Source organism: Acomys russatus, chromosome 22 (assembly GCF_903995435.1).
Source record: "Acomys russatus chromosome 22, mAcoRus1.1, whole genome shotgun sequence".
Taxonomy (NCBI): domain Eukaryota; kingdom Metazoa; phylum Chordata; class Mammalia; order Rodentia; family Muridae; genus Acomys; species Acomys russatus.
In genome coordinates, this window is record NC_067158.1 from 7,937,727 (window position 1) to 7,963,843 (window position 26,117).

A 26,117-nucleotide genomic window follows, 5' to 3' on the forward strand; every position below is an offset into this window, starting at 1 on the left:
TCAGACCGGGTGGCATAGCCTATAGTTTTGGCTCTTCCAGACACTGCAGAGAAGGACCACAAGTTCAAGGCCTGCCTAAGCCACAGGGTGGGTTCAAGGCCAACCTGGGTAAATTATTGAGACTTTGCCTCAAAATAGAAAGCAAAAAGGCTTGGCATGGTGTGGCCTGCCTATAATCCAGTGCTCTCAGGAGTTCAGAGTCATTTTCTGCTCTGTATTTAGCCCACCCTAGGGCTAAGTGGGACCCACCTCAAGCATGGGGGTGGGGCACGAGGAAGGTGGGGGAGGGAAGGAAGGGTTTATGAGGAGTGAGTGACTATGACACAGAAAAGGAGCGAGTGACTGGGCTGGTGGTGATGGAGTAATTGCTTAGGGTGCTTGAGCGCTGAGCTTCAGTATTTAGGAAGGAACACACACACACACAGACACACACACATGCACACACACACAGACACACACACATACAGACACACACACAGACACACACACATATAGAGAGAGAGACACAGACACAGAGAGAGACACACAGAGACACATACACACACAGACACACACAGAAACACACAGAGACACACACACACACCTACACCCTTCATTGTGCTTGCCACATATATTACACACAGAGATCATTGGCGGTGACACCATCATTGTCATCATCATCTCCTTGATTTGCTTAGGGAAAAATAAAAGATGAGATGGTAGCTGTTTTTTCGTTTATCTTTTTTCCCAGGACAGTCAGAATTGCACTATTGCCTTTCTGCCAGCTGTCCTCAGAGGCTGCTCTGAAGCCATTCTTTCCCACAATTCTCCTGCCGGAAATGATAACCTAAGCTTGGTAGTTAAGAGCAATACTTTTGGAGTTTAATTCTCAAAGCGGCCCAGGGCTCCCCCGGGTTCTGTCAATATTTCCATTGTACTGATAAAGGAGCTAAGGCCAGTGAGGGGTGTGATGCTCCCAGGTACCTCATGAGTTAGCCCTCTTCTTCCCTCTGTACCAGCGGTTCTCAGCCTGTGTGTTGTGACCCCTTTGGGGGTCGCATGCATATCAGGTATCCATCCCTCATATCTGATGTTTACAATAGGACTGATAACAGTACAGGAATTACAGTGCTGAAGTAGCAATGCGATGATTTTATGGCTAGGCGTCACCACAACATGAGGAACTGTAGTTAAGGGCCGCAGCCGCGTTAGGAAGGCTGAGAGCCAGCGCTCTGTACTAAATGCATGCTCAGCAGTAATGGGCTCTCTGATATGCTTGAGAGAGACTTTTAAGCAGCTCATCAAGTAAATGTCTTAATTTAGTTGCCTCATATTGGTAAAACAAATGACTAGACAAGGTTGTACAGTGTTTTATATTTATTTTTGGTGACAGAGAACAAGGGGTTAGAATGGAGCTGGGACATAGTTCTTAGCTGTTTCTTTGGGGATCTGACAGAATGATTCTAGTTGGAAATAGCTATTAAAACTTGTTTCCATTCAGATTTTTAGACGCACCAAGATAGGGAATATGTTTTCTTCAAGGTTGCCAAATACAAATAGCCAAAACACTATGAATGGATTAATATAATTCCTGATTGTTTTGTGGTTCTTTTTGCTGAATGTAGTTTATTTTATATATGTATAATAATATAAATGTATATGTCAAAAAATTAAAACCAAACCTGTTGTTTGGAAGACTGGGAGGTAGGTGAGGTTTTAGAGTTCTGATGTGGGCATGATAAGACAGTGGAGACACCCCAGTCAACCCCTCCTTCCTAGTCTGCAGCATCAAGTATTCTACTCAGCTATACTGTTGGGGCGAGGGGGCCGTGAAACCTTACCCAGCATTTAAGTATTTTCAACGGAACCTTTATCTTCCACAAGACCCAGACTTTGGATAGAAGTACAAAAAAAAAAAAAAAAAGATAAAAACCAAAGTGACCCATTTTTCAATGATAATTGTTGGATCTTGGTTTTGAACAGCACTTAAATATTCAAGCAACATTCCCTCCTGCTTGTCTAATACATTTCACAGTTGACTTAATTTTGAAATTGTAAAAAGAAAGGGCTGCTCGGATCCCTGGTTGTCAGTGACACATTCACACGCGTAAACTCACAGGGAAATGGTTTTCAAATTGTTTATTTATTTTGTAAAGATTTGTTTATATTTGGTATTGGTGTTCTGTCTGTACTTCTGTGCACCACATGTGTATGCAGCCTGTGGAAGTGTGGATTCCCTGGCACTGGAGTTAGAGGTGGTCTGCTGTACCATGTGGGCGCTGAGAATGTTACCTCGGTCCTTTGGAAGAGGAGCAGTCAGTACTAATACCTGTTGAGGAGCCACTCCAGACTCCCTACATTTTTTTTTTTTAAATAATGCTTTATACATACGGAGTTTTGTCTGCATATGTGTCTGCACTGTGTCCATGCCTGGTGCTGAGGAGGCCAGAAGAGGGTTTGGATTCCCTGCACCTTAAGTTATAGATGGTTGTCAGCTGCCTCACAGGTGCTTGGAATTGAACCTGGGTCCCTTGGAAGAGCAACCAGTGATCTTAACTGTTGAACCATTTCCCTGAGCAATACTTTTTAAGAAAGCTGTCAGTGCGTTTCACCTCTGTTATTTAGCCAGAAGTTGGTTTCCTTAGATTACCTCCTTGTTTTTGAAAATTCAATTAAATTGAAAATAGATATGACTAGCTAAAAAAAAAAAAAAAAAAACCACCATATTTCAGATTATCAGAAGGGAAGTGGCTCTTTATAACATTGGTACAGAGGCAAGAAGGTTGACAACAATTAGAGGTAAATAAAGAAGGCTTAGATAATTAGAAATATTTTGTCTGGTCCATAATAACAACAATCCCATAGACACCCACTGTAAACTGTGAGAAAGGAGCAAAACACTGCTGCTGCTTTCACATCATTTGCTGGAATTTATCAGTTTGTGAACTTATTCCTTAAAATAGGTTGTTTTAGGTGTACTTCGTCATTTGTGTTTTAAAAATGTTTTATTTGCTTTAAATACTGAATTATATCACTATATGAAGGCGCTGTTATATTTCATTAGTTCATTTGTCAAGTATTCTTGAGAGGCTGCTATATGCCACACGTGTTTTTTGAGACTGGGGGTTCAGTGGTTAAACTAAACCAACCAAGTGGATAAAAGTTGGATGGATCTGGAGCTCCAATACAGCTCTCTCATTTGTACAGTGAGGGGCTACATGTGCAGAATTTCAGTTTTCTGCTCAGTTAAATGGTGATTAAAAACAGTACCTGTCTCATAAATTGCTGGGACATGGTGAGCATTCAGCACATATTTCTGTGTTGGTGTGGCTTTTGTTCTAACTGCACTGCGTTCCTAAAATGACAGCGATGAAAACAAAAAGGCGGGAGGGAGAATGCTAAGGATGCTCTCCTTGGCACTGAGGAATGCAGAATTGCTTAGTCTCTGAGTAGTGCTCTGTGTCAGCATTGTGTCATGTGCGGTTATCATCTGTGGGTACTGCTGTCTGTGTCCTAAGTCGATCATAAAAAGCTCCTCCCGTCTTTGTGGCCATTTCTTTCCATAACTTAGTTCATGGGCAGGCCCAAATGGAAAAACATAGCAAGTAGAATTTTTCACTTTCATTTTTCTTCTACCCAGCCCTGTCCTCCCTCCTCCTGCCACTGACACCAAGGAAATGTGTTGAGGTTTAAGCTTACTTTACTCATCAAAGCAGTTGTGTCAATGCAGCTCAACTGTATGAGCGTGACACCATGCCATTACATGCAAAATGAGTAAAGAGAGGTAACTGAGACGTTCGGAATGGTTTTCAAGGTACTCTGGATTGAAAGTAGAGTCTTGCATGAGTTTCACAGCATGTACCCCAGTCCTGCTCATCTCCCTGTCCCCCCATGTCAGCTTTTTGTCCTTGAAGCCTTCCCTCCAAATAAAAAACATACACACAAAATCAAAGCACGGTAAACATCTCATCTCATCATGGAAGCTGTAGTGTGTCACCCTTGTCCACACAGCTTCACTAGCAAATGTTCATTGCAGTGGGTCAGACTAATGGGTCTGGTTTCAGATCTCTGGCTTCTGTGACCCTATTAGTCTTGGATCCTCACTGGGACAGGATCCTCCTGTTGTTGCCCTATGTCATGGAGATTCTGCAGTTTTGGATCAGTGGGACTGGCCCTTTCATGTGTCCCAATCATTCGCAGATGTGGTCAGGGTACTGGCCCACCCTTATCTGCACCACCAGAGCCAGCCACTGCTCTGGCTACGCCACGCAATGCTGCCATTAGCAGGAGGCTTGGTCAGCTCTCCAGCACTCGTGCCCTTGGGGCCTGCTCACCTGCACCCAGGCCTCTAGAGTCAGCTCCATTGTGCTGCTCACTCAAAGTGAGGGCCCACTCTCCCAAGTACTGCAGGCGGCAAGGGGCTGGAACAGCTTTCCTGATCTCCCACTTGGTCCTGGCTCACCTGTGCCTTTGCCATCTGGGCCAGCTCCACTGTGTTTCCCAGGTGAGGTGCAGGGCTGCTCTCCTGGGTGCTACAGCCAGTTGAGGGGGGCAGGGCTAGCTCTCTTGCTCTTGGGGCCAGGTGGTGAGGGGTGTTGTGGGGGCGGGCATCATCCCTGTACACACACTACCTTGTAGCAGGCTGGTGTGGGGGGACAGTTCGCCCGTGCTCTTGTCCTTGGGGCTGGCTCATGCTCCCCTGCCCTCTATCACAGGCAAGCTGCAGGCTGTAGCTGGTGATGAGGGGCAGGGTCAGCTCTCCCACACTCACACCCCTGCCACCAGGGCCAGCGCCACTGTGCTGCCTGGTGGAGGCACAGGGTCCACTTTCCTGTCCCCTCTCCTGAGTGCTAGAGAGGTGGGGACCAGTTCTGTACTGCCCTGGACATCAATGTGGTCCCTGGTGTCCTGACTAGGGACTTCCCCATGCTCTCTAGTGGTAATATGAGCCAGACCATCAACACTGACCCCTGACACTACATAGGCACAGACCCAGACATGGCCTTAGCAACAGCTTGGGCTGGGACCTCACCACCGCCCCAGGTGGTGGGGCTGGCCATTCACAACAGGCTATTCCTCTCCACCCTCCAGTTCCATTTCTCGCCCTTAGCTCAAACAGCTCCACTTGTCTTTCTTTCCCATCTTCCCACCACATACTCACATATTGTGGTGGCTCCTGCTACAGGCTGGCTACACGGCTGGTAGGTCCCTGGGTGACATCCTCAGGTAAGTGGGTGCCTTTTGCCATGCACAGAGGGCAGGTCTGTGGGTGGCATGGTGGTCTGCAGGTCTCTTGCCTGTCTTCCTTCTTCTGGGGGCTGTGCTCTGTGCCTATGGCTTGCCTGTCTGTGGACTGGAGGGTACATATATGGGTGTCTTTCTTCACCTGCGAGGCATGGTAGATCTACTGAAATATTGTTAGACTGTGTATACAACTACCCAACCCCTTACACATAGACTTGAACTGGAGTACATTCAAAACAAATATAAAAGAGCCCACTATTTTATTTTTCTTTTTAAAGTTATTATTTTTCTTTATAAAATTTTTCATTTTGAAGTGGATTTGAAAGAACACCAGTTCCTATACCAAGATTTATAATGTAAAAGTTACAGTGTTGCTATTTTTCTTGCCATAGTCTTAGGTACTTTTCCTTTTTTTGTGATAAAATACCCTGACATAAGCAACTTGAAGGAAAAAGTGTGCGTCTTGGTGGGGCCGGTCTGGGGTGGGAGCTTGAAGCAGCTGGTCACGCGTGTCCACCAGCAGTCAGGAAGCGGAGGGGGATGGGCACCGTGCCGTGTCTCCTCACACTTCGTTCCCTTTACTTGTTCTAGTATTTGTAGAAATTGCACACATTCTGCTGAGTCTGGGTAGTTTGCCTCAGGAAGCTTTCCTTGTTCATTTCTGCAAGACAAAATGCATTGTTTTCTATTCTCCAGTCAGGCCGTGTGTTTCATTTGCCATATGCTTATCGTTGTACAGTACGGACTATGCCTTCAAATGCAAGGACAAGCAAGCACAAATCCACAGAATACCTCTGTCATCTCCTGGGTAATAAGTACTAGTGTTTGTCAACTGAATGCCTGCAACAGTGTGCCTCATTTATAAAACAGACAGGCTTGCACTGGGATAGCAGGGTCCCTCCCTTAGGTATTTTCTTAATGGGAGAAGAGCGGGGAGGAGGATCAGCAGCTCACGAGGCCTGGCTCTCTGTCTAGATTATGAAATCCCTTGGAAGACTGAGAAATTTCAGCATCAGAGAATGCTGCGGTGCAAGAGGGAGTTTTAGTTTTTGAATATTAAGAGCTGTAAAAGTGAGAGAAGAACTTTGTATGAACATTTAGGATCTGAATGAAATACTTAATAGTTGACTCATAGGTTGTCTGTTTGTGATCAGGGGTCTTTATGTTATCATAGATGCAATGCTGGAAGAAGTGTGTCAACAAAAGCCAACTTTATTAATATAAAATAATGGTTTTATATTTAAAGCAATTATTTTGATAGTTTTTTTAAAGGTTATTTTGCTGCTTCCTTTTAAAAAGCTAGTAAAACTACAAACAGGCCCATTTGTATTTTCTTGATTGGATTGATTGGAGTAAAGATGAGTGTTTTTTACTTTTCATAATTTGCTTTTGTTGCAGGATCCTCATGCAGAAGAATTTGAAGACAAAGAGTGGACATTTGTCATTGAGAATGTAAGCTTCTTTACCTTACTGTATTATTAAAGAACACGCGTAGGTTGGTGATGGGAGAAATGTTGCTTTATGAAAACTTAATAAGGAATTTGTAGGTTTTAGAGTTCTTATCAATAACAGTTGCCTGTAAAATATTTATGATAAAACTGTAAAAGTCTTTAATGACAAACTATACTATATACTGTCTGTTTTCTGTTTAGGACTTGAGGGCAAAGTCATTTTCTTATTTTCTTTATCTCTTCAGCATCTAGCATGGTATTTCTTTTATAGTAAATACTTGCGTATTATGGCATCAGAAGAGGCTAATAGGTATATAGAGGTGTCAAAGAAGTGTTTTCTAACTAGGGAGTAAAGAAAATAGGTGAAGACGATGTAATGACTAAGAGCATAGGCCTCTAGGGCTGGAGAGATGGCTCAGTGGTTAAAAACACTTGCTGTTCTCTCAGAAGACTGGAGTTGGGTTCTCACATTGGGTCCTGTAACCAATGCCTATAAGTCTAGCTCCAGGGACTTTGATACTCTCTGAATGAACATTGATACACACACACACACACACACACACACACACACACACACACACACACACACAGGCTTGGAAGCCTTAGGTCTCCCAGTTCCAGCCCTCTGATCATGAAGGAGTTTCCTCTGCCAGAAGGCTTGTGAGTGTTAGGAGGAGTGAGAGTGTCCAGTGGATGGTAGCCTTTACTGTAGCTGCTGTCACTGCTCTTCTCAGGGTTAGCCTCAAGGCTTACACACACCGTGCTTGTGGCGTTCTTTGTGTCACCTTCCTTTCTTCTATGCTTGACCTTGCGTTGTGCCTCAGTGTTAAAAGGAAGCCCACGCTTTCCCCAGCAGGAACCTGGACCATTTTTAGATTTCACGTGTTGGGAAGAGTGGGAGCAAGATCAGGTATTATCCAAAGCCAGCTGCATTCTGATGGCTGATAGGAAACATCGCCAGCATGTTAAAGCCTCATGTGCATTAACATTTTGATGAATTTGTAGGGATGGATTTGTACATTAATTATACTTGGAAGAAAACCAAAACAAACTCAGATTTAAGTTATTCTCAAGGCTGACATACTTGTGTCATACAGAGAACTCACCAATGGATGACTCGCCATCACTGGTGGCTCCTTTATTCATGTGAAACCTCTTAATTTGATATGCTTTAGACATAGTGAGCTAGATTCAGACTATCTAATGGTAAAAATATGTTAAAAACCAGGCTTATATTTGTGTAGGAAGGTGTTTTATATTCAGTCTTAGGATAAAGAAACAACAGTTCCACATTTCTGAAAACTGGAGTATAAACTAATGTACCAAAAGACTCCTTTAGTTTTTTGTTTGTTTGTTTTTAAAGGAAAACTGAGCTGGGTGTGGTAGTGCATGCCTTTCATCCTAGCACTCTGGAGGTAGAGGCAGGGGGATCTTTGTGAGTTCGAGGCAAGCCTGGTCTACAAAACGAGTCCAGAACAGCCAAGGCTACATAGAAAAACCCTGTCTCTCAGAGAAAAAAAGAAAAGAAACCCATATGACATTACCATATTTGACTGCAAAGGTATTTTAAAGGTAACAGAGGTACATACTAAACATTAAAATTGCAAATTTAAATAGAATGCAAAATAAAGATATGTATTAGGTTTTTTCCTATTCTGGGATATGTATTTCTTACTTTAATATGAAATTAACTTAAATCCAGAAACATATTTTGCCCACTTGCCTATTATCCAGATAGCTGAAGTTGCTGGAAATGAGTCAGAGGAGGAAGTGAACATGGGAGGAAAAAAACAATAAAATATGCTGGCTGGGATCATTCTCTCTAAATTGGTTAAATTCACAAAACCCTAATTAAAGCATGTAAGTTGTATTCAACTATTCTTATCACTTATAAAATACCAATTTTCAACTGAAATATCTATAGATAATAATTTTTACTGTGTAAACACAACATTGTGAAAATATACCCTTGTGATGTGATTCAGAGAAATTAACTTTTGCAGATCAAAGTCTAGCTTTTCAAATTTGTAGGAATGAAATACTTAAAGGAGGCTGGGCATGGTGGCACACACCTTTAATCCCAGCACTCAGGAGGCAGAGGCAGGCAGATTGCTGTGAGTTCAAGGCCAGCCTGGTCTACAAAGTGAGTCTAGGGCAGCCAAGGCTACACAGAGAAACCCTGTCTCAAAAGCAAACAAACAAACAAGACAGAGATGGTTCAAAGTAAAAAAAAAAAAAAAGAAATACTTAAAGGTGTTATCTAGGGTGTTTCATGTGTGCACGCATGCTCACATGCATGTGTAGATCAATGCATGTGTAGTAGAGGACGATTTTGGTCTTGTTCCTCAGCTGATTTCTATCTTGTTTCTGAGACAGAGGTTCTGTCTTACTGGCCTCAAGGTCAACCAGTCAGCCAGATTGCTGGCTGGAGAGTGCCGAGGATCTGCCTCTCGCCTCCCCAGCCCTGGCATTTTGTATAGGTTTTAGGATCAAACTTACGTTCTCATATTTGAGCCATTTCCATAGTTTCCTCTGCTTTTTTATTTTGAGATGGAGCCTCGCTGTGTAGCCCAGGCTGTCCTGGAGTTCCTAGGCACATAGCCCCTTTGCTCAGCCTCCCTAAGTAGCTGGGTCTATAGGCATGTCCCCCCCCCCCCGTTCCTGGCTTTAGGGTAGCACCTTTTAACCAGTAAATATTTTTAAAATGCACATCAGTATTAAATTGCTTTTGTGGGCAAAGCATAATTTCTTAGTCACGAATATTTTTTTAAAAATCTATCTTTTAAGCTTCTTTGCTGATCAAAATGTAGTGGAGGCCTGGGGATGTGGCCCAAGCAGGAGAGCACCTGGTGTGTGGAGGGCCAGGGTTCCCCACAGCACAGCAGAACAGCAGCGGAATGGGCCTGGAGCTGCTGGCACACACCTGCAGTCCCGGCACACCCCTGCAGTCCCGGCACTCAGGAGGTGAGGTGAAGTGAGCCTTGGCATCATAGCAAGTGCAAGGCCAGCCTGAGCTACATTCTAAGACTGGCACAGACAAGGTCTCAGGATAGCTCACTGCTAGAGTTCTTGCCCAGCATGTAGAAGACCTTGGGTTCTGATTTCTAATACCAGGGGTGGGAGCCAAAATTAAATCTAGATATTTGATAAGATAACTTGAGAAAAAGAAAAATCAACAAAAACAGGAGCTGGTTAATCTCCCAGCTTCCAGGAAAGATGACAATATCTGTGATAATTCTTATTAGGGCTGCCGTGGTAGGAAATAACAATTTTGCTAGATATATTTGTTATGATTGTGATTTGTTGACTTTACCTGTCTTTATAGCATCATTTTGCTTTGTTCTTGTTTGTGAAAAGATGTTTATGAGGGGCTGGAAAGATGGCTCACTGGTTGAGAGAGTGATCTGTGCGACTGTGAGGACCCGAGTTCAGATCCTATCATCCACGTAATGAGAAGGGCAGAGGCTTGTGTGCACCTGTAACTCCAGCTCCGTGGGGATCAGAGACAGGGGGACTGTAGGGCTTACTGGCTGTTAGCTGAGCTGGGGGAAAAAGAAAGAAAGAAAGGAAAGGAAAGGAAGAAGAAAGAAAAGAAAAAGGTCAACCTCCAGATTCACGGAGAGACCCTGCCACAAAATTATGGGAGAGCAGTGGGGAAAGATACCTGCTCCCTCTTCGGCCTCTGTTGCTTGTGCACAGGTGTGCTGTGTGGCACGCTTACCTGTTTTTATCCACGCGCAAATACTCTACACATAAACAGACACACATACACACAAAGAATTAGAAAAGCAGTTTCTAAAACCACACACACACACAAAACCAATTATCAGTATGATGTATTTATTTTTAAAAGGTTGATGAGAAAAAGGTCAGTTGTATGTAAAAGTCTTATGAAATTGCTATAGCCTTAATCCCCAAGAAACAGCATAAATGTATATCTATCTATCTATCTATCTATCTATCTATCTATCTATCTAGATATATTGTGACTGAAACGTTTTTAAACCTTTAGCTCATGAGAATGCAGTTATTTTGTTGTGTGTGTATACATGGTTAATTTAAGAGGGTGCATGTGTGTATTCAGGTTCATGTGCACATGTAGATGCATGTGTGTGGAGGCTAGAGGTTGATGTTGGGTGTGTTCAGCCACTCTCTGCCTTATATTTAGAGGCAGGGTCTCGCACGTGAACTTTACAGATTGAGCTCGTCCCAGGAGCCAGGCTGCTCAGAACCCCTGCCCCTGCCTCCTGAGTGCCGGGGCTGTTATGTGGGCACTCGGCTGGGTGCTGGGATCAGAACGCTGGCCCGTGCTTGAGTGGCGGATGCTTTATCTAGTGAACTGTCTTGCCAGCCCAGGAGCGTTCCATTTCAGCTCTCCTAAAGTAGGACAACTGTCGGACATTATGAACCACCTGATGCCAAGGAATGCTGTGTAAAACTACCCTGGAGCAAAGCAGGGCAAGTGCTGCATGCTCTCACCAGGAAGGTAGCCTAGAGATCAGGCAGATCTTCTGTTTCAGTTTTCAAGATGGTTTTAAATAGTCAAAAATAGAGTCTGAGAATCGTTTTCCTTTTCTTCTTTTCCTATGCAGATGGTCTAGGTCTATCCAAGTGTGTTAACCCTTTACACAGGCTCTGGAAAGTCCAGGTCCATTTCGTGAAACACCAGCAGGGTCTCTTGTTGGTTAAGTAAATCTAACGCAGGAACCTCTTCTGCGTAATTCTCCATCCGTTATATCGTTAGTTTATCATGGCAAATTAGTTTCCCAATGTGTAATTACTGAAGGAGTCAATGAATCAGTGATCACAGTTAAACCCAGGTAACCATTAGAAGTCCTCCTGAACTTCCTATGCGTCCATCGGTAGCATCCTTCAGCTGGGTGGAAGGAAATGGCAGTGAGACAGTCTGTGCACATCATACTGTTGCTAGTGAAGCCTGTTTTCCATGTCTCTCTACAACTCTTTTGTTAGTTTGTTTTTCAAAACAGAGTTTCTCTGTGTGTGTTCCTAGTGGTCCTTGAGCTCTCTGTAGACGGGCTGGCCTGGGCGTCAGAGATCTCCCTGTCTCTGTCTCCGAGTGATGGGATTAAGGGTGTGTGTGCTGTCACGCTCAGGTTTTAAAAAAAAAAAAAAAAAAAAAAAAGACCCTACTGTTTCTTAAGTGCACCTGTGCCAATGTGATTGACAGGTTAGTCTTTGACACACTCCTACCTAGTTCTTGAGTTGGTTCTTTGAGCCCCTCTGTGGGTTATAAGTGGGCTTGAACTTCTAAGGCCTTTTGATGCTGTTGGTATAATCATATAACTAGGTACTGCATAGACAAGTGACGTAGTCAGTTTGCAAGGCAATATTATGCTTTAGAAAGAATTTATAAAAGTGAGTTAAAAATCACCTGTACAAGACAGATAAAAAGATTCAAAATGAGAAGGATTTTGGATTCACAGTACATCTCTATTGTCTTGTTTTATTTAAAATAAATCAAAATTCACTGATGTTACATTGTGGGTGTTAGTTATGTTTAGGAAACAAAAGTTAACAAAACTAAATTCAAGAAACCATAATCCATGAATGAAATCCATGTATTGAGCACAATTTTCTGTTACCAGTATTTCCTCCTTTGAACTGTCCAGCTTCCTCTTCCAGTCAGATAATTTAAGAACAATTCTACTGTAAACACATATTACCCAAATCACTCTCATGAACTCTATCTGTAGACCAAGTAGGAGAATTATGTGCCTGACCCCAGACCTTTTCTTTTAAACTTGCATCAGTAGGTCTGCTTTACTTAGTGTCATATGCGGAGGCATTGTTAACTTTGCAGTTAACACACGGACCAGTGTGCATCCGTTTCTCCGCAGTAAGGACTCAAGAAAGACGCTCTGTGTTGCACTGTGCAGGCACTGGAACTAAAGTGGTGTGTAAGACAGGTAGAGATCTCTTCCTCACCCTTCATTCCTCTAACGTGGAAGGAAAGAAGAAACCTTAGTGAAATATAGAAACAGCTGTTAAACATAAATATATAGTGTGTTATGCTAAGGAATATTATTATTTAAAGTCTCCAAAAAGAATTGGACTATTCTTATCGGTTAATTAATTTTAATAAGAACCCCTATAAAACATGTTTTGTAAGCTGGTGGGAAAATTTAGGAATGGCAGGACACTATATAAATCTTTTCCTGAGTTATAGCGCCCCTTAGTGGTGAGTGATAGAATTGACTGGACTGGAGAAAATGCTGTAACTAGAGAAGTTATAATGAAGACTATGTATATACCTCATGATAACTTAAAGTTAAAATGTAAGCGCGCGCACACACACACACACACACACACACACACATATGTTAAAATGTAAGCACGCCCATACAGATCTTTATGCATACAAACACAATAAAATAAGTAATTATCGAATCAGAGGAGTTTTTAATTGACCATCTTTAGCAATAAATCTGAGGAAATCTTTTAGATAATAAAGGTAGTCCTTTAATATTTATGTTAGATCCAAAAGTTTTTGAAGTAATACCTTGGCTGCTATTAGACTTGTGAAATGGAATTTTAGGATTTATTACTCATAAAAATTCATTTTCCTTGAGGGATTTGTATGTAAAATGAGGTTAATTTTTATTTCTGGTCAAAAGATTTCCCAATTTTGCATGTTTGAATTTGCTTCTTGGGAGTGGAAAGATACTTATATAAAAACCAAAACTTTACAGACAAGTCTAACACTTTCAAGCTGTGTGGCAGTAGACAAAGTGATTTAAAAGTTTTGTTGTTGTCTTTTGAGACAAGGTCTCTCTACATAGCCCTGGCTGTCCTGGAACTCACTATGTAGACCAGGCTGGCCTTGAACTCACAGAGATCCACCTGTCTCTGCCTCCCAAGTGTTGGTATAAAAAGCATGTATCGCCACTCCCAGCTTGTGATTTAATTTTTATAGTGTCTGCATATTTCGTTATAAAATGATGAGCCTGATAGCTACTTTCTAGGTTATTGATGATTAGAAGAATACATAAAACATCCAGACCGCTATGAATGTACACTTTTTTTTTTGTAGTTTTCTTTTCTAGAGAGCTTGGGAAAAAACTGGATTTTTAAATTAATAATTCAAATTTTAATTTTTCTACTTTTAAAATTTTTGCTTTCCATAACTTATAGGCTGCACCTTTAACCTAAAAGGATTGACAAGGAATATTGTAAACATCTCAAAATATTTTTGTTTCATTAAGATTTTCACCTTTTGCTTACTTCTGTCTCCTTATAAATTAAGGCTTCTAAAGTAAGTGTGCTCATAACTTCGTGGTATCTAGCACTGTGCCTGTTTATGTGACCGTTCACAATATAATTCATGCATATACTTCAAAACGTCAAACTTTAGGGTATTGGCAACTCACCCCTCTGTTCTTAGTATAATAAAGAATGCCTCAGGCAGCATGGTGTTTCCATTGTCACTCTGTAGTCAATGCTTTGTCATGGCACCTTTAAAAAATAAAAACTTGAGAGATTTGGATACTTGTTTATGTTATAGATTACCTAATTTCAGACCTAATATATTTGTACGCACAGGCTTAATTTTAAGTAGCTAAATGTTTTTATCCTTTTGATGTCACTGGTTTTTGAGTGAGCTGGAAAAATGTATATTGACTAACCAATCTAGGTTGAATTCACTCATTTAATGTACACTTTCTATACACCCAGACATTTTATGAATAATATCAGATACAGTCAAGTAGGATCTGCACCTGGTCCCCAATCCTGAGAGCCGTGTTTCCCTGATACTTTCTTCTATGAAATTGGGATAGTCACAGATCTCTAGTACCTCACAGCTAATGCTGCAGTGACCATTTTCTTTCTTAGTGATATGAAATCACAGGTCAGCTTTAAGCCAAGGAGCCTTGTGTTTAGTGTCCTAGGCAGCTTATTCTCAAGAGGCTTACTAATGAGGGCCTGGAGAGGGGCTGCAGGAAAAGATACCCACGAGTGGTACGGAGCAATAAAGAGTGGAGAAGCCAGGGAAGACTTCCTGGAGTAAGTGGCTGCAGACTTTAGCTTTCAAGGAAAAAAAAATGAAGTTAAGCAAAAGACATTCTAAGCAGAGGGAGGAAGATTCAACAAAGGGCAAGAGAGGGTTGAGAGGAGGAAAGATAATCTGTAGAAAACAAAATAACAGAAAACTGGAGCTCTCCAGTGTGTGGTCAACACACACCTACTGTGTTGTTGTTATTTTTGACTGTTAACCCAGTGAATTTAATAGTAGGCATGCAATTAACCAAGCTCTGGGTCCACCGTGGAGATCAGCAGGGAGTCAGAAGGTGTTCTTGAGCCTGTGACCAGTGAAATGGGCAGTTTGGCTCCTTTATGCGATGCTGCCTCTTGAAGCTGTTTATTTATGATTGTAGTGAATTGAGTGGAATATTAGCCATGGCTTTACTGCAGCCTTGGTTCTGAACACACAGTGTGCACACATGGCCGTCCAGTGCTGCCCAAACATCTTGGCTCAGATTCAAGACTGTTGTATGTTATGAACTGCAGTGTTTTTATTGCTACAAAGTTCACCGCTTCTAAAAAACCATAATAGCATAATTACAGAAGACACACACACATACATACACACACACACACACACACACACACACACACACACACACACACATTTTTTCAAGACAGGTTTTCTCCTGGCTGTCCTGGACTCACTTTGTAGACTAGGCTGGTCTTGAACTCAGCGATCCCTGCCTGCCTCTGCCTCCCAGAGTGCCTGGCTCAGAAAACACATTTTAAATATTTCCCGAACATCATTCCTTAGTGTGAAATATCAAATTAGTATATCTTTGGATTGCATTGTACTAGTATATTTTACTTTAAACAGTGTTGTTTGAGTTTTATTTAAAAAATTTTCAATGAATTTTTCTTGGAACTTGCAACACTTTATGAAACGACTCTCTCTATATTGTTTCTCTTTTGCACTGCATATTTGTGTGAAGTAGTGTTCTCAGCATTAGCAATTATAAATCAAAATATCAACTTTGAAAAATGTTGAAGGTGCTTTTATATCCTGTCGTATAAAATAATCCAGCCAATTTAATTTTATATTAAAGGCAAAGAAACTTATCAGTCTCATCAGTATTCAGGTTTGCTTTATTTTTTAGTACATAGTGAAATCAAATGTATTTCAAAGCCTTTTTAAATGAAAAATTTTAATAGTTTACTGCCAGTTAGTATTTGATTTGCATACCTAATTTATATACTGAGATTCCTGGGGTCATGTGAAATTTTCTTGGGTAAAAAGAGAAAATAGAAAAAAAGTTTAAGAAATCCTTCACCCGGTTCAGCTGTCCTGCCGCCTATCCAGCAGCCTGCCCGCTTGTCTTTGCTCTACCAGATTGTGGTCCTGCTCAAACTATGGCACCAGCCAAGGACTATACCCAGATCTAGCCAATGGACAGGACATTCTCCACAGCTGAGTGGAGAGTGGGGTCTGACTTTCACACGAACTCTGGTGCCTCATATTTGACCACTTCCCCTGAATGGGGAGGCCTGGTGGCACTTAGAGGAAGGATAGCAGGATACCAAGAAGAGACTTGATACCCTATGAGCATATTCAGGGGGAGGAGGTCCCCCTCAGTCACAGTCATAGGGGAGGGGAGTAGGGGGAAAGCGGGAGGGAGGGAGGAATGGGAAGATACAAGGGATGGGATAACTATTAATTTGTAATATGAATGAATTAGTAAAAAATAAACCAAATAAATAAATAAAAACAAAATCATGACATTTGCAGGATAATGTTAGAGAGAGAGAGAGAGAGAGAGAGAGAGAGAGAGAGAGAGAGAGAGAGGAGAGAGAGAGAGAGAGAGAATATCTCGGGCACTGTAGCATTTGCACCTCCTCTGTGCATCAAAGACTGTTGCACACATTCAGCCCAAGTCGCCAGCGTGTCAGCGAGTGGCCCATAGGAGAGCAAATCTGTGTTGCTGTTGTGAACATAGCTTCCTTATAGTTGATCTGTCTGACCTATTAGGCTGAAAGTTCAAAATTCGCCATTTTGAGTCTTTAGAAGTGAACTAGTTAGTACCACTAGCCAAAGGGGAGTTGGGGTGGTGCTGTTTGTTCCTGTCTCTCCATGGGGGGGTATGTGGCTCTATTGGAAGCTGCAGAGCTTTCTCCTAACTCTCTCAGCAGCATGACATTTCTGGGTTTGGAATAGAAAGCCCATAGTCGACACAGGGTTTCCTGGCCTTTTAATAACGTTGTCAGCTTTATGTTGTACGTGATGGTGTGTGGGTGACTGTGCAGGCAGATTAGGGGAAGCATGGCTCGGAGTGGCATGGGGCTCTGTGAGCCAGCTGACTCTCATTTTAGTTAAAATGCCCATGCACGCATTTCCCCTGCCCTCAGGCTTTCGTTTTGCATGAGTCTGTGCGTGCGTGTGTGTCTGTGTGCGTGTGTCGTCTTCAGTCGTTGTCCATCTTACATATCTGGGCACAGAGTCTTTCATTTGGAGGCAGAGCTTTCCAGCTTGGCTGGTTGGGGTGGCCGGCTTGCTCTGGGGACTGCATCTTCATAACACCTGGGCCATCGGCATCCAGACCCCTGGCTTCCAGCTTTCCGTTTTCCATCTTGTCTGCTGTCGGGTTTTTTGTTTTTTGTTTTTGTTAGTTATATACCAGCTTTATTAGGTTGTAATAATTAGCAGAAAGTTTTCATTTCAGATCTCACACTTCAAATTTCTGATGTGAAAAAGAAACAGCATCAGACGTGAATTGTGTTACATCCATCTACATTATAAAAGGACGCCATTAAGACAGTAGCCAAGAGGTGCATATACATCACGTAATTCACATATCAAACCAAAGCAAAAAAAAAAAAAAAAAACCCAAGTCCATTTTGTGTTGTCCATATGCTTACTGGAGCATGCTCAGACTGCTAGTGGCCACCCCCGCCCCGCCAAGGGAAGGTCAGTCTTTCTCCATAAGCACCCCTGCCCGGAGCCTTGAGCTTTGCAGAGCCTTGTGGAGGATGGGGCCAGCTCTCTGGTGCCCACAGACACCAACATGGCTTCAGGTTGCAGCCCCTCATCCAGTTCTTAAATTCTGAAGCCATTTTTGCTTTCATTTATTCAATCATCATTACTGAGTTTGGAATATCTACTATATAAAGTAATATCAGAGATAGAGGAAAAAAATCGTCTTTCCAGAGCTGGGTGTGGTGGCGCACGCCTTTAATCCCAGCACTCGGGAGGCAGAGGCAGGCGGATCGCTGTGAGTTCGAGGCCAGCCTGGTCTACAAAGTGAGTCCAGGACAGCCAAGGCTACACAGAGAAACCCTGTCTCGAAAAACCAAAAAAAAAAAAAAAAAAAGAAAAAATCGTCTTTCCTTAGATTGGTTTGAGGGGCGCACACATGAGAACAAGAATAGGTGATATGCTCAAGGTATGGTGTTAGCTCAGAATATACTAGAATTTAAAGGTAGATGTGTTATTGTAGACTGAAATAAAAAACATTTAGGTGTAGCCCAGTGCATGCCCAGAGGATTATGGCAGCTTCTTACTTCTTGTATTATAATATTTATTTCCTGATCTATAATTCAAGGTATTTTTGTAATAAATTATAATTATGTCAGAGAAAGATGCAAACATTTAAAAATTTTACATGCAGTGTGTGTTTATTTGTTTTTTGTTTTGTTTTGTTTTGGTTTTGGTTTTTTTGAGACAGGGTTTCTATGTGTAGCCCTGGCTGTCCTGGAACTCTCCTTGCAGACCTGGCTGGCCTCGAACTCACAGAGATCCGCCTGCCTCTGCCTCCTGAGTGCTGGGATTAAAGGCGTGCACCACCATGCCTGGCTGAAGTGTATGTTTTTATTGTGCTACTTTGTATGTATTTTCCAGGTCTTTGGAGAAGTGTGCCCTGCTTCCTTACTATTGAGAGTAGTTTAGAGGAAACCTTGGAAAATGGGGAAAGCAAGGCTCTGAGCTCAGTTAGACCTGAATTTGAACTATGCGTACAAGTGGTACAAACTTAAATTTTAGTCTTGACACATTCCTATTTTTCCTTCTGTAAAATGGGTGTGTCTAACTTCAGAATTCACTACTGCTACTAACAAATGGTGGGCCTAGATCGGAAACTATTAAATTCAAGATTTGGAATTAAATACCTTTAACTAAAGATGCTTTTTGGAATCATTTACCCATTAGTTTTGATATATGTAATTAGTCTTTTCTCTCTAGACCCTAGATTGTGCTGGCGCAGTGAAGTCATATCCCGATTGCTATCAAAAGCATATTCTCCTAACCTTGAATCTTGGGGACTGTCAGGAGCTCATGGTTGGATGAATCTCAGATGGAAATGTCTTTAAAATGCAGATAAAAATTTAGTTATCAAAGTAATTTTAAAATTTGATTCACATTTTTTTCTGAAAACATTTTAAGGATTGTGTTTTTGTGTGCACATGTGTGTGTCTGTGCCAGCTTGCAGAGGTCAGCAGTCAGCTTTGGGTATCTCCCTTCAAGTCACGGTCCCAGGCGTGGGGACACCCAGCTGGTTTGGTGATTTCTGGGTCTGAACTCCACAGACTGTGCGGGAGGTACACCGTCTTAACCTCTGCGCTGTTTCTCTACCTCATTAAGTAGTTTGGAAAAGCCTAAGTTTGTTAGAGGTTTAAATTAATGTCTTTCATAGAAAACTCACCATCCCAACACCACAGAAGAAAAAAAAAAAAGACACTAAACAACAAGTAAAAGCCACTGTATACCAGGGAAGCAGAGCAGGGGCATAGCATCCTCCATACCAGGGAAGCAGAGCAGGGGCATAGCATCCTCCATACCAGGGAAACAGAGCAGGGGCATAGCATCCTCCATACCAGGGAAGCAGAGCAGGGGCATAGCATCCTCCATACCAGGGAAACAGAGCAGGGGCATAGCATCCTCCATACCAGGGAAACAGAGCAGGGGCAAAGCATCCTCCATACCAGGGAAACAGAGCAGGGGCATAGCATCCTCCATACCAGGGAAGCAGAGCAGGGGCATAGCATCCTCCATACCAGGGAAGCAGAGCAGGGGCGTAGCATCCTCCATTGTGAAGGATGGCTTCCCTGCAGGTTAATAACCTAAGAGGCAGTGAGCTCTTTGTGGCAGTGTTTCTTCCTCACTCTGTTTGCAAAGGGGAGGCAGCTTTGAGTACAAAAATATTTTAATGGATTCTTACTGTATCTTTGAAGATCAAAATAAAACAGACTTCTGGGAGTCATGGAAAACTCTGCAGCCTTTACCTTTCTTGGTTCATAGCAAGTAAGTAGTAGTCTGAACTTTAACATCTATTCTGCAATGCAGTTGATGGCATGTGCTTTGTGTCGTTATCCCTGAGCCACAGCAGCTGAGTGTAGTCCGTCTTGTAAATGGAAAGAACCGTTGAGTTGATTATTCTTGTTTTCCGCTAGCTGCATTCACGTGTCGATATGAAAGAGAGGGGGAGATGTGACCAAAGTTGATTTCAGTTTTATTTTATTTTTTTAACCAACTGGAGGGAGGAAGCTGATAAACAAGACAGTCAGCTATTCAAACAAACCTCTAATGCTGCTTCAGACATATTTGAAGACAGCAGTACATTTGAGCAATTTTTCCATGTTTCTTCATAGAAATTCAATGGTGTGAGAGCCAGCATGTGAAAGTCCACACGAGGCCTTCCCCCTGACAGAAACCATTTGAGAACAGGCGCTTGATAATTATTTTACTTTAGGGCCCTAATGGCACACCACACTTTTAATGGAGAGCATTAGTTTTAAGATTTTTCAGTTTGCTACTTTGATTTGCCTCTGTGCATTTGCTTAGCACATGCTAAGCAGCCCTTGTCTTACAGTAAGCTGTCTCTCAGCTTTCCAGTGTTCTGCCATGCCAGCCACCTTGGAACATTAGTTTATATGCTGAGATCTTCTGCATGATTCTCAGTTCAAAGACAACAATAAACTAAATTGCAAAACACAAACCAGAAATAGCAAAACTTAAGCACAGTTTCTATGTGAATCCTATTTGTAAAAATGTATTTTCAATTGAAATGGAGTTACATCACTTTCCCCCCTCCCTTTGGCACCTCCAGGCCCTCCCATGTCTTCCTTGAGAGTGGGAGAGTTGGAAGCCCCTTTACTATTGTTTCATACATACATATGAATGTGTATGCAAGTATATAATGTGCTGAGTCCAATTTTGTTGTTTGTGTGTATATGGTTTCAGGGCCGATCACTCAACACTGAACTACAGTGAGTGAGCTCATTCCTGGAGGAGGCTAAGTGTTCTTCTCCCGGTATTCAGTCCTTGCCTGTAGTCCTCCCCTTTCCAGGCAGGCTAGACTAGCCGTTGGTGTCGCCCTGGTCCTGGTCTTGTCTGTGCAGCCATGTCTAGGAGATACTGTTTCACAGCAGCTTTCCTTGTGTTCTGGCTCTCACAATCTTTCCATCTCTCTTCCGTGATGTTTCCTGAGCCCTAGGTGCAGGAGTTGTGGTGTGGGTATCTTGGCCATGCGTTCTGTCACCATCTCCACTTGCTGTAAAGGGAGGCTTCTTTGTTGCAAGGTGGGAGCTGCACTCACCTGTGGATTAGGGTTAGAATATAGTAGGGAATTACGCTCGCCTAGCAAAGTCCTTGATTTCTCTAAATTGTCCTATATCACTTTATTTTTCTGATGGCAGTTTCATGTACATATGTAGTGAGTTTTAGCCATTTTCACCTCTGATTAACTTCTTGCCCTCTTTCTCACATTGAACCCTTTTTAGTCCTAGCAAGTCTCCTCATACTTTCTGTGCGGAGGACCCGCCAAGTTTAATTAGGGCCTGAGTAACGAGGTTATTCAATAGAGCACAGACAGCTTCTCAGTGGCTGTACCATGGGAGAAAGTTAGTCATTAATAGCTTATATCATAGATGTAAAGAAAAATTTATTACTCTATTTTGGTTTTGTGGCCTTCTATAAATGAGGTGTAATAGTTGATTTTTATCAGCATTAGGTCATCTAGAAAGTGTTGAAATACAGTGTCTTATTTCCAGTGACATGAAACATGTTGTACCCCATCCTAAAATAATTCAGTATTTGAAGAATTTTCTTTGCCTTAATATCAGCTTGATTTACAATAAAAATTATTTGGAAGAACTGTTAATACACATAGTTGGCCATCTGGATTCAACCAGCCATTTTCAGAAAACCGTGAGGGGTTGGTGGGGTGGGTGGAGGGGACTGTGCCTGTGCTCAACATATACATGTGTTTTTAAGGTTATTATTCTCTATATAATATAGTGTATGTGACTCTCGTAGCTCAAATATTATTTTAGGATTATAAGTATTCTAGAGATAATTAGTACAGGTGGATGTGCACAGGCTCTCTGCAGATACTACCCCAGTTTTCACGTGGTATATGTCCATGGTGTTGTGCTTTCCTCACCAGCTCTCTGCCTTCCTGCCCTCTCACTCTTGCTCAGCTTGGAGTTCATCAGGTTGGTGAAGCTGGCTAGCCTGAGCTTTAGGGAAGACGCTTGTTTCTGCTCTCCATAGTGTTGGAGTTACAGACATGTGCTGTGTGCCTCACTTTCATGGGGGTGCTGGGAGTCAAACTCAGGCCCCACCCCTTCCCCCCGCTTGTGTGGCAGGCAGCTCTCCAGGCCTCTGCCTAGCCCCACCGTGCCATTTTAGACATTTAGGCATTTGAGCATCAGCAGATTTGGTACTCATGAGAGTCTTGGAACCAGCACGTCACAGATACCAAGGGGCTGGACTTTGTAACTGTTTAATCATTTTGCCTTTGAAGTTCCACTGATGTTAGTGACGAGAGGATGCCAGTAATAGAACCAATGGCGAAAGATCAAGAAGCCAAATTACATATGGTGTTACAGAGAGGTAAAGAAAAGGGCCAATAAAAGTGAAGACACTTGTATTTAGTTCTCACTCCAAGCCGCTTTTGACATCCTGGAAGCTTTTGACATCCTGGAACTGAAAGTTCGTTAGCCACAAGATAGCCCAGACATTTTGAAGCCAGTGACCATAGTGGGGGAAGAGCAGTTTCTCAGTATGTCACTGAATGCCACTTTTCCCGTTTAGTTATTTTTTTGCCTCTTTATGGTGGGTATTGTCTTGCTCATTTGTGAGGCATTTCAATCCAGTTGTTAAAAACAAAATTCTAATCATTTGAGAATATATTGAAAGGAAAAGTATGACTTGAATATGCTAATTATATGTTGAATAGCTTTAATAGTGAAAAAAGCTCCCTCCCTCCTTCCTTCCCTGGCCTAGAACTCTCTGTGGGCCAAGAAAGATATCCACCTGCCTCTGTTTCCCCATGTGCTCGGATTAGAGGCACCAACCACCATACTGGCTCTCAACTTTTTTTTTTTTTTTTTTTTTTTTGGCTTTTCGAGATAGGGTTTCTCTGTGTAGCCTTGACTGTCCTGGACTCACTTTGTAGACCAGGCTGGCCTCGAACTCACAGCGATCCGCCTGCCTCTGCCTCCCGAGTGCTGGGATTAAGGGCGTGCGCCACCATGCCCAGCTCTCAACTGTTATTGAAGCTGCCTCTGTAACTAAAGGGAAGCAAGCATGTGTGAGGAAGGAACAGTGGCGCAGAGGACGGCCCTGCTGCACGGGAACCAGAAGGTCTCACGTAGCTTTCTCCTGGCTTTATCGTCTCCTTCCCAGCGATAGGTTTAATGTGTAACATTTCAATGTGTTTGCTCTTTTGAGGACAGGCTTAAGTTAGAAATAAACCAATCAGTAAACTTTAAGGAGCTTTTCTTTCTTTTTAAATTTAAAGAAACATTTAGAAAGCGGTCAAATGACATGACATTGGTATAAAACTCTCACTAGATCACTAGAAATCAAAGAAGTTCCTTATTTCATAGCAAACCTCTCCAATTAATAATTCAACAGAATATACCTTCCTACCTTTTCTTTGATATTTTCCTAAGTATAATTTTGTTCCATTGACACTTTATTTTTTTTAAAACAAAAAGAGGAGACACAGACCTTCTTTCTAACAGTGGCTCTTGTGCATAGGACAGTGAATGAGGGTTTTGTTTTGATTTTTTTTTATTAACCTTGTTATACCTGGGACCATGAAATTGATTATGCGTTTACTTCCTAGACATTGGAGATGAAAACAAGACAGAGTTTTAGTGTACAGGAGCTTTTAGCCCAAACAGGGAGACAGATGGAATACAGCAGGGAAGTTAAAAGAGAGCCGGGAGAGTTGCTGAGAGTGACAAGGAGTGCGCCTGTGTGTCAGGCCATGGGAAGGCTTCGGGCGCTCACATGCACTGTAACCCCAAAGCCTTTCAGAGGCACGCTCATCCGGTAGTGTGTAGAGAAATGGTCTAAGGTAAGGGCAAGGGGACCAGCCTGGTGAACGCACCATTGCTGCAGCTTTATACACAAACTAGAAGGAACAGAAGGGACAGAAGCTGTGACTAAAGGCCGGCATGGTGGATGCCCTTGTGTGGCCTTGACCTTTGTCCTAAAGGTCTGTGGATTCCAATCCTGACTACCTCTCAGAGTTCCCTGCATGTCCCCTTAAGGGACGCAGTCTTACTTGTGCCCTGTGGGGTTCTGATTCCTCATTCCAACAAGATGTCAGGAGCCATGGAAACGTTGTAAGCAGAGAGATAGCACTGGACTTGTGTTTTAAAAGAGCAGCTTTTAGCTTTCGTGTGTATGTGAGTGGCTGGTGCCTGAGAAGGGGAGGGGCTTTGGAAACCTTGAGGTGGAGGAGTTACAGGTGCTTGTAGCCATGTGACGTGGGTGCTGGGAACTGAACTCAGGTTCTTCACAAGAGCAGTACGTGCTCTCAGCCACTGAGCCACCTCTCTAGCCCTTTTGAGATTATTTTGACCCTGACTCTAAATAAAAAGACACTGCCAGGCCCCATGGTGTAGCCCTGTGATCTCAGCTCCTTGGGAGACTGAGGCTGGAGGATGACAGCTAGAAGGCCACTCTAGCGGTGACTTCAAGGCTAGTCCAAGTGGCTTAGTGAGGTAGTGTCTCCAAATAGACAGTAAAAAGAGGGCTGCAGGGAAGCCCAGGGTCCAGCACTGACCTCCGTAGCATGAGTGAGGCCTTCGGTGGAATCACCAGTGCAGTGGTTAACGTCAGCTAGAAGTGTGTGCAATCTAGAACTGCAGGTGCTAGTTTTTAAAGATCTATTTTATTTGGCGCTTCTTAAGCCTTTACCTTCCTCCAGCCTTAGGCAGGAAAGAAAGAAGGTTAGGAGGGAAAGGAGACATAGGTCTTCTAGCCACTTCCTGCTGGTTAGGGTCATCGGGTTCTTTGGAAAAATAACAATCTCAGTAGTCAGGACATGGAGCAGTCCAGGTAACCAGCAACCTTTTTCTCTCTCTGTCATGTCCTCAAAGTTTTCTCTCTGTTGTTTCCTCTAAGCCGCCACCGTCTCTCTCTGGGTTCTTATATTTATACTCTCTCTCAGTTCTCAGAACTAAACTATCTCCATCTGGCCAGGACCACCCCGCTCTCCAAGCAGCACCACAAGAGGCAATTATCACCTATGGGTAAACTAAGGCAGTCCCATATCTCATACTTGGGATTAAAACAAAAACATATTTATATAACATAACTTAGTTGTTAAAGAAACCAAAATTTCTACCACTTAGAACAACCAGGGAAATGGGTCTGTGGGCATGCTTGTGGGGGATTAACTGTTTTAAAAAACTGTTTTGTTTTGTTTTGTTTTGTTTTTTGGTGGGAGGAATACTAGGTAGAGTTACTGGTTTGTAACTCACTATGTATATCAGGTTGACCTCAAAGTCACAGATCAGTCTTAACTTTTCTTCCTAAATGCTAGGATTAAAGGTGGTTTATACTACCATGCTGGTGTGTGTGTGTCTGTGTGTGTGTGTGTACACATACATGCATGCTCTTGTGCCAGGTCAAAGGACTATTTGAGGGAGTAATTTCTCTTCTGTCACTGTCTGGGTCCCTGGGATGGAATTAGGTCCTTATCGTATTGGCCCTGTGAGCATTATTTTGATTAAGGTAATTGAGGTGGGAAGATCCACAATAGTGGGTGGAACCATTGCCTGGGCTGGCATCTTAGACTCAAGAAAAAGCCAAAAAGAAGCTGAGCATCACTGATTCATCTCCCTCTGCTTCCGGAAGTTGCTTCCACTAGGCATTCCCTTTGGTGATTGGCTGTACTGTGGAACTGTGAGCTAAACTAGACCCTGCCTCCTTTAAGTTGCTTTGTTTCCCCTTTCCAAATGAATGGCATGCAACAAAAAGGACAGACACAATTTTGAAGAAAAAGAGCCCCCAAATTCTAGGATGTGGTTCTAATAGCAGAATTGAAGAGAGTAGCATTAGTCGTGGCTTCGTGTAATGCATCCAACAACACCAGCTATTTGATAGCCTTATACTAGGAAATCGATTGGGCCGGGTGCGGTATTTTTTATTTTAAAGTGTATGTGCTATTG

The 26,117-nt window shown here is 42.6% G+C and overlaps 1 protein-coding gene across 14 annotated transcripts in view; it reads left to right on the forward strand.

Annotated features, from left to right (window-relative positions):
- Window positions 1-26,117, forward strand: part of Ehbp1 (EH domain binding protein 1) — a 257,309-nt gene that overhangs the window by 41,529 nt on the left and 189,663 nt on the right. For all 14 annotated transcript variants that reach the window (XM_051165325.1, XM_051165324.1, XM_051165329.1 and 11 more), the window contains exon 5: window positions 6,622-6,675. In XM_051165325.1, coding sequence (XP_051021282.1) covers window positions 6,622-6,675 — 54 coding nt within the window. The remainder of the gene's footprint in view (window positions 1-6,621; window positions 6,676-26,117) is intronic.